Raw genomic sequence first — 8389 nt, 5'->3', positions numbered from 1 at the left:
CCCCAGCCACTTCCAGTGGCTTGGGAGCAACTGGGCTGCCAGCCAAGGGTCCTCCATTGTATGGGACCTGGTGGCCTCCCTGTGCAGCCTGCTGTGCTCGTGGGAAATGCCTGGTTGCCCAGGGCCACCAGTGCTGAGATGAGCTGCCCCCGTCTTTCTCAGCTTTTCCTTTTCTCCCCTGCTCTCCCTTTTTGACTGGAAGAGGCATTTCCCCAGTGCTGCTGCAGAGGGAACAGTTCGTGGGCCTCTGCCCTCTGACATGCCAATCGGATGAGTAAGAGCTGGCCGAGGGTGGGTCCTCTCCTCTTAATTGGGCTTCAATTGCAAACCTCAGTTCAGGGACATCAGTTGTTCCACCCTCGGCGACTGTGCAGTGCTTGGTAAAAATACCTTTCAAGATAAGCTGCCTTTTTTTTATTACTATTATTATTTGTTTATTTGGTATTTTTTTTAGTGTAGAAAGTTCTAGGAGTTCAAACACACCCAGGAGGCAGGACCAGTCCTCCTCAGGGTGGCAGGAGCGAGGAGCAGGCACTCAGTCCTACCCTAGAGGACTTTGGTACCTGGGCAGGAGATGCCGCTTCTGGTTTGTCAGACCCAGAAACTGCCTTGGGCTGTAATTCATCCTGTTTGTTTTCAGGGTCGGTGTCCCTTCAGCCCTTGCCTCGTGTGAGGTGCTGGAGGGTTTCTCTCTCCTGGCAGAGTGTCAAACATGCTGCCCTGACCTGCAAAGTCATGCAAAGTCTTATAACACGTAATGCCCCCTCGCTCAGGTACAACTTGAAGACCTGCATCTTTAAAAGCACTTAATTTAAGCCATAGTTGTTTCATACATATGTATGTATATTTATTCTCCTGGGCAACCCCAGGCTCACTGGACCCTACTTCCTCTCTTCCCAGGCAGTCGCTTATTACTCACGCAGCTCAGAAAACAGCCCCAGCCCCCTTTGCATGCCCTGCTTCCACTTTGGCTACAAAATGCTTCCAGATCCTGCTGTGCCTAAAGGCAGGATTAGGATGAGCCACTGGGAGAAATCAAGGTCACCAGAAAAGCTCTTTAACTTGAGTGGACTTTTGCTTTTAGATTTAAGCATGCATTTCATTTTGTCCATGTAAAAGTTTCTTGAAAGGGAAAGATTATGTAGCTTCTGCATGCGGGCCTCTTTATTCAGCAGTTTCACTAAAGGTGTAGAAAAAAAGGGTCCTTTTTTTTTAAAAAAAAAAGAAAATCAATACATGTATTATCTATATATCAAAAAAATATATATATATCTCAGTCCTCATACTGTGGTACGAAGGTTTTGAGAGGTAGTCAGAGTGAGTTCCTTTCTCTGTCTATAAACCAGCTGCCCAAAACTGTTCCTGTGCATGCAACTCGTGCATCCCTGTGGAGCTGTGAATGAGCCCAGCACACTGGCTGGGTTTCTTGGCCATGATGTTGGAGCTGAGACTGTGGGGCTCTGGCAGTGGTGGAAGGTCATGTTGCTCACACAGCTCAGTGATGAGAGCTAGTGATGAATTCTGCATGTGCCTGTGAGGTGCAGTTGCAGCTGCCCCTGGATTTTGAAAACAAGAATGCCAACAGTGCATAATCCCAGGGATTTATGACAGCTTTGAGGTGGCAGTAGGAGGGAGAACTCCTGTTGCTGCCGCGTGTCCCCCCAGCAGCCCAGTGCAGCAGAGGGGCTGGGCAGCCTGCAGCAAGGAAGTCCCTGGATTTCTTGTGCGGAGGAAATCGTTATCAACAGGATGTTTGCTCCAGCCATGTTTCAGATTGCTCACTGCAGACCCCTCAGCGTGCTCAGACTCACCTTGTCTAGACCCCGTGCGGAAGGAGGAGGGGGTGTAGGTGCTCTCCCCAGCTATAATTAGGGTAAAGGAGGCATTTTCAGGCTGTCAGCAGTGGGGCAGAGACCCCCTGGGTCTCCTATCCATGGTTCACAAGGCTACAGAAGCTTTTTCGGGATGGGGTGTGTGAAACCTGTGTTTTGTGGAGCTGCTGTGACTCAGCTAGCTCAGTGCTGGGTCACAGGGGGATTGCTGGGGACAGCAGAGCACAGCATGGGCAGCAGCCCAGTGCGGTGCAGAGAGGCGAAGTGCAGCGCTGAGGTTGACTCTCTCACCAGAGCAGTTACTGCTCCAGCTGTGGCTTGGGGACACTGGTTGTCAGCCCACATACCAAAGCAAGGAAACAGTCCTAAATCCTGACTGCACAGATGCACAGGCTCTTGTTCAACAGCTGTCCTCTAGGATCCTCCCAGCTCAGCCCTCATCATGGCCAGAGTGGCAGGCTGCCCACCCCAGGGTGTCAGACCCGCTGTGCAGCCTCTGCTCTCCATGAGCTTCCTGCATCCCCCAGCTCGCACACACACTATGTGCTGCTGCTGCCTTCCTACCTGCTCCAGTGGCAAAACACTTTTCAGGCAGGCCTTACTCCTGGAAGGAAGTGCGTGTGTGGTGTATGAGCTATGGGATTGCCGGTTGCATTTGTTTAAATCAGGTTTTCTGGGCTGAAACGAGCCCATTAGGTTTTTGGATGCTCAGGCAATCTGGCCGCACCCGTAATTATTCTTTGGCATCTCTGCCCTTGTTGAAAACGCGTATTTTGAAGTTTTCCATATTTTCCATATTCCCAGTGCCTGGCTTGCAGCCTGCTGTGCCTGCGTAAACGTACATGGTCGTACTGGTTCAGATGGACTGATTTCCCTAATTTTCTCATTGTTAGACTGCAAACCCAAATGAAACTTTCTGAGACAAAATGCATCTCACATGGATCCGGAGGTGGGTGTGTTGTGCTGGGTCCTTCCCCCTTTAAAAGCTCAGTATGTCTGACCAGAGCACGCTTTGGCTGCGCCAGCCATGCCCCTGGTAAGAGACCTTGGCACAGCATCTGCCCGTGGAGGCTCACGGGTGGCTGTGGCTGTCACCCAACTGGCTGCCCTGTATGTGTCTCACCCCTCAAAATGAAAATCACTGTTCTCAGTCTGGAGGGCTGGCTAAGAGGAGCTGTGTGAGATGCCAGGGGGCTTTGTTTAGCTGGGGGGAGACAGAGAGGCAGAGGCTGTAAAGCTGAGCATTAGCAATGAAAGCACCCTGGCGGCAAAGGCCACTTTAGCAGATGATTTGAGGTGGGTTTTTTGAAGTTTGTTTAAATTTAAGCGCTGAGCCTGGTAGCACAGCCAAGCTTCTCCTCAGGCCTTCTGCACCTACTGGTTGTTGCTTGAACCTGGAGTCTCACCTCTTTGGGCAGGTGAGTTCCTGAGGTGCCTGCATCAGCAGGAGCAGGAAAGGATTGCTCATGTGAGATGAAATAACCCTTGGACTGTGATTCAGTGATGAGATAGGATCATTTGTAAGGCAGGTTTTCTTCTAGCCAGAGCAGTTCAGAGGTGTGACAGTCAGACACGTGGGATAGGTCTACACTGTTTTTTCTGGAGCCACAGCAAACCGGCATCAGCGCAGATTTGTTCTCCTGGTTTGCAAATGGTTCAAATGTCTTCCCAATTGCTTCTCTCCATCTGCCTGCTTCAAATGCTTCCCCAGCCCTGGCCCCTGGTTTGTTCTTCTCCACTTCCTCCAACAGAGCCTGTGTCATGCTGCCCAACCTGCCTGGGTTTCTTTTCTCAGCATTGTCTCCTCTCTAACTCTTGTTCCTGGGACGATTCTTTTAGAGCAGTTCTGACTGATCCTCCTCCTCCTTCTCCACCAAAACAAAGCAGTTGTTTCTTCTATTGTGGTCCAAGTTGATAGTAGTGTTTCTCTTGTCCATGTGTAGGAACTGCAGAACCAAAGGGTGGGATGTGATTTGCCTGAAGTTGTAGGATTACACCATGGGAAAGAGTGAGCTTGAACCTTCTCCCCTTGGCTCCTGGTCCAGTGCTTAGCGCTGCATGTGACCTTCGCTTAAATGGCTTAGAGAGCTGTGCTGGTAAATGCTGCCTTTGGTTTGCTCAGTCGTTGTCCTCAAAATAAACTCTGGCATTTCACCTCTCTGGTATGTTGTCCTGTGTCGCCACGACAAGGAGAAGAGCTTGTTGCGGAGGTGAAACCCGTGAACTGCTTGAGACCCGTGGCTGCTTGAGACGTTAATCTGTTCATCTGAGCAGCCTGCCCTAAGGGTAGTGGGGAGCTGTGGCTGGCACTGAGCCCTGACCCATGCTCTGGCTGAGTTTGTGCAGAGGGGAGAGGACAAGTGGGGGGGCAGCAGGGACCAGACAGGACTGACAGGACTCTGCACATCCTTTGAATAGAAACAGCATCAGTCTGGTGAATGTACACAACCTCTTTATTGACATAGTTTCTCCTCAAATAGCTCAAAATCAAAAGAGCAACGAACTGTGGAGCAATGGGGCAAAAAAAAAAATTAAGTTAAGGCTTGCCAGCCCTCCCCATGTTTTATTTGCCAAAGAAAACCCTGCCTGATTTCTCGTGGCCACGTCAGCTCCCAGCTATGACAGCTATCTCATCCTGTTGGCAAGGCTGCTCTCTGGAGCAGCCCTCGCTCCAAAATGCAATGGGAAGAGATGTAAATAGCAAGGAAGCCGGAGTTGAAGCTGTCTGCTTGGGGTGGGTGTCCAGGTACGGGGCCAGGCACGATGCTGGGGGTGTCACAGCGGTGGGGACAGTCCTGCCCCTCTGAGATGGCTGCTGAGGGCGATGTGCTGGATCCTGCCCCGGGGCTTCGGTGATTGTTGGTGCTGGGGATGCCTGGGAGGATGTGTCCTGGGGAGCACAGAAGCCTCTGCATCCCCGTATGTGGCAAAGGGGCAGATTCGCCATGTGGGGAAGCAAACCCCAATGTTTTTGTCTCCTCTTCCCTACCCAGTGGGCTTTGCTCAGACTTTAATTCCTCTCTCTTTGTTTCCCCAGATCATGATTGAGTTCTGCCCAGGCGGGGCGGTGGATGCCACTATGCTGGGTGAGTGCAGTGTGCGATGCTGGGCTCCTTTCTGGTATGCTTTCAAGTGCAGCCTATGGACAGATGGCAGATGTGGGTGCCCCAGCTTCTCCAGCTACCATTTCTCTCCCATGAGTTTGCCTATTTTCATACCTGGTGTAGAAGGTGTGGCAGCCCTGGAGTGTTTCTTGAGCTACTTTGATGTCCTTTTGTGATTTAAATGCTGCTGGCATCAGCAGATCATAAGGCATGGGGAGAAGGGAGAGTCTGGCTGGAGGGGAAAGATGGCTTTAAATATTTATCTGAGGTACTGGGTCTTGGGTTCATGTTCCCACAGTTTCCTGGGAAGAGCAACAGGGCTGAGATGTTTAATCTGTCATGATGAATCTCCCAGGATCTTCTTACTGACTTCTCCGTATGGTATCGGTCATCTGGTGAAGCAGCAGAGCGTCCGAATAAACTGCAGTTTGCAGAAATTCCAGGAATCTTCCCATTTTTAACTCCTCCCTTCCACATAGAGCCACTGGGACTGGGAGTGTGCGGGTGTTCCCCGAAACAGCCCTGGCTGGTACCACAGCCCCTCTGTGCCAGGATGGTTATGGACCCCAGGGGCAGTGACATCCCATCCACATGGTGAATGTGATGCTCTGATGCCCTCCACCTCCTGCCTGGAGCCCCTGGGGCAGAGCTGCATCTCCCCAGAGGTTATTCCCTTTCAGCTCTGATATTTCCAAAGACCTCACTTTATTTCCAGGAGAAGTATGGACACAAATCTGTCATCTTTGATTCAGCCTTAAAACTTGTGCCTCCTTTAGGAAATTCTTTAAAGCAGGGAACTTGCAGTTCAGACCCCCATCACAGGCATGCCTGGCTCCCCCTTTCATTCCCCTTATCCGCTATTCCTGGGCCAGATGCCTCAGCCAAGCATCCCTGGGAGGGAGCTATAAACCAGCAGCTCCAATCAGGCAGGCATTGTGCTGAGTGCTGGCTTAGGGAATAGATTACCTTAACAAGCTGATTTGCATTGGTCTGCCATGACTTTGACCCATGGACAATGTTTTTTAAATGGCCTGCTGGGTAGCAAGTGCCTTCCTGCCGCTTGTGTAGAGCATCGCTCCAATCCCTGCCCTGTTTAACAGCTCTCTCCTTCCCGCAGAGCTGGACCGCGGCCTGACCGAACCCCAGATTCAAGTGATTTGCCGTCAGATGTTGGAAGCCCTCCATTACCTCCACAGCAAGAAGATCATTCACCGTGACCTGAAGGCAGGCAACGTGCTCCTCACCCAGGATGGGGACATCAAGCTCGGTGAGCTGCCCGGCACAAGAGTATGGCAAGCACTTGCTTGGCACGCTCAATGGGAGAGCTGCCTGGGACCATTTCCCGCTGTTAATCCCAGCCATGTGCTGCTGGGAGCTGGATGGTAGTGTTCAGCCATGCCCAAGCATGGCAGGATTGAGGGATGCTCTCTGCCTTCTGTGTTGCCTACAGGACATCAGCTACTCTGCTGCTGCTGCTGAGCTCAGGCAGAAGGTGGGAGGCTCAGTCTGATAGTGAGCTGTGTGCTTAGCCCCTAGTCAGGCACCGAGCTTCCCTGTGCCACAGCTGTGCTCATGCCCTTCATGGACCTTCCTTGTGTGAATTTGTTCAATCCCTCTTTGAACTCAACTTTTATGCTTTTTGGCCTGCTGAGCATCCTGTGCAGGGTGCCATTTGGCAGGGCTGGGAGCTTGAAGAATTCGTCTTATCTCCAGAGCAGGTCTGGTGGTGACAGGGGGAGTTTTGCCAAAGGGTTGGTTTGCCAATCAACTTGAGTTAAACTGACATCCAGCTACCTGCTGGGGGATGAGAAGGTAGCTTTTTCTGTAGGGACTGGTCAGAAAGATGCAGATCTTCTTCTGGACTCTGATGAGGGGTGCTGGTAGCTGTGGGGTGCTCTTGGGTTGTGTCTGTGGGTGCTGATGGAGACCAGGAGTCAGCCTGGGAAGATAGAAACATTCCTAAACCCAGGATGCAGATGGATAACAGCTCCTCCAGAGGTCACCAGGACTGTCTTGGAGAGCAAACTCCAAGTACCTTTTGCAGGTCTTACCAGTTTGATTTAGGTCAGGTTGGCTTCAGAAGCTCTCTATAGAAGGGACAGACTCATTGTGAGGCATCATGCCGTGGCTGCTGTGAATGGGGCTGAAGGGAAAAGAATGTAACAGCACTTTGGTTTTTCTGGTGTAGAATGAGACTTTCTGAGATGAAATAGCAGTCCTGAAAGTAGTCTGCCATGGCTCTGCTTTTGTTTGTTTGTAGAAAAGAGCTCAGCTTCCCTCTAGATGTGTAGGGTTTGGGTTACAGTAGGGGTGACTTGTTATGCCCCTGTCTTATAGTACATGGGAGGAGGAAAGCCCTGGTGCTTATGTATTCAAAAGCAAATTTAATTTCTGATGCTCTATTTAGAGGAAGCAGCACGTTGTATCATGTTCCTGCTTTAAATGTGTATTTGCTTTTAAACCTGCATTTCAGCCAAGTTTGCTAATTTAGAAGAGTCTTTCAGTGTTCTTGCAGCATCTAATGTTACTGCTCTTTGCAGCTGACTTTGGAGTGTCTGCCAAAAACATGAAAACCTTGCAGAAGCGAGACTCCTTCATTGGCACCCCTTACTGGTGAGTGACCTGCTTGCTAAGACACCCTGTGTTCATGAGAAGCTTCACTCTCCTGAAAATCAGGCTTGCTCAGAAGCAGGGAGCGGTTGGCCTTTGGGATGTGATGGACCATAGTGCCTTACCATGGGTGGGAGGATGTTAACAAGGAGTCTTGGCCAGTGTCCACATGTGCAAGGGTTTCCCTTGCTGAAGGGAGCAGTGAGCAGCCTCAGTGGTGCAGGACCATTGCCTGATGTCACGGTGCCCTGAGCTACCGAGGGGCCACCATGGTCCAGGCTTGCAGGAGTGAAGGACACACATGTGCTTGCGTGTGTGTGCTCCCCGCTCCCTGGCCCCGGGGGGTGGAGTGGGCTTTGAAGCAGCTCCAAGCACATGGGAACAACTCCTTGCTCCAGAAACTCAATCTCTAAATCACCCGACTTGCTGAAGGAACGGCTTCGGCGAGGATTAATTTATTGTCTGAAGCAACATCCGTGCCAGATGTCAATGGCCTGGGGGTTTCTATGGGCTGTCTCGGTTGGTCTGCAGAAGAGGGAGGGAGTTGGATCCCTTAGAAAAGATGCTGCTGCTTCTGAAACCCAGAGCTAGGAGAAAAGGCTGGGTTTTATGGAATGCTGTGGATTATTTAAAGCATTTAATTGCTGCGGCAAGCCTCACATTATGTTTCAGTGGTGTCATCCCTCCCCATCCCTGCTCCTTGCTCTGCCCCTTGCAGGATGGCCCCAGAGGTGGTGATGTGCGAGACCATGAAGGACACTCCGTACGACTACAAGGCAGATATCTGGTCCCTGGGAATCACGCTGATTGAAATGGCCCAGATCGAGCCGCCCCATCATGAGC

The 8389-nt window shown here is 51.2% G+C and overlaps 1 protein-coding gene across 1 annotated transcript in view; it reads left to right on the top strand.

The window, feature by feature from the left end:
• LOC104406096 (serine/threonine-protein kinase 10-like) overlaps positions 1-8389 on the top strand; it is a gene marked incomplete at its 5' end in the record, with an annotated part of 41101 nt that overhangs the window by 19171 nt on the left and 13541 nt on the right. Inside the window, 4 exon segments of the mRNA XM_010014980.1 lie at positions 4870-4918; positions 6054-6203; positions 7477-7549; positions 8265-8389. The exon segment at positions 8265-8389 is cut by the window's right edge and continues 17 nt beyond it. Of these exon segments, the coding sequence (XP_010013282.1) occupies positions 4870-4918; positions 6054-6203; positions 7477-7549; positions 8265-8389 (397 nt within the window).

The sequence above is a fragment of the Nestor notabilis genome, unplaced genomic scaffold, assembly GCF_000696875.1.
Source record: "Nestor notabilis isolate BGI_N333 unplaced genomic scaffold, ASM69687v1 scaffold34365, whole genome shotgun sequence".
NCBI lineage: Eukaryota > Metazoa > Chordata > Aves > Psittaciformes > Psittacidae > Nestor > Nestor notabilis.
The sequence above is the reverse complement of the archived record's forward strand: the minus strand, read 5'-3'. Positions and strand labels throughout refer to the sequence as shown.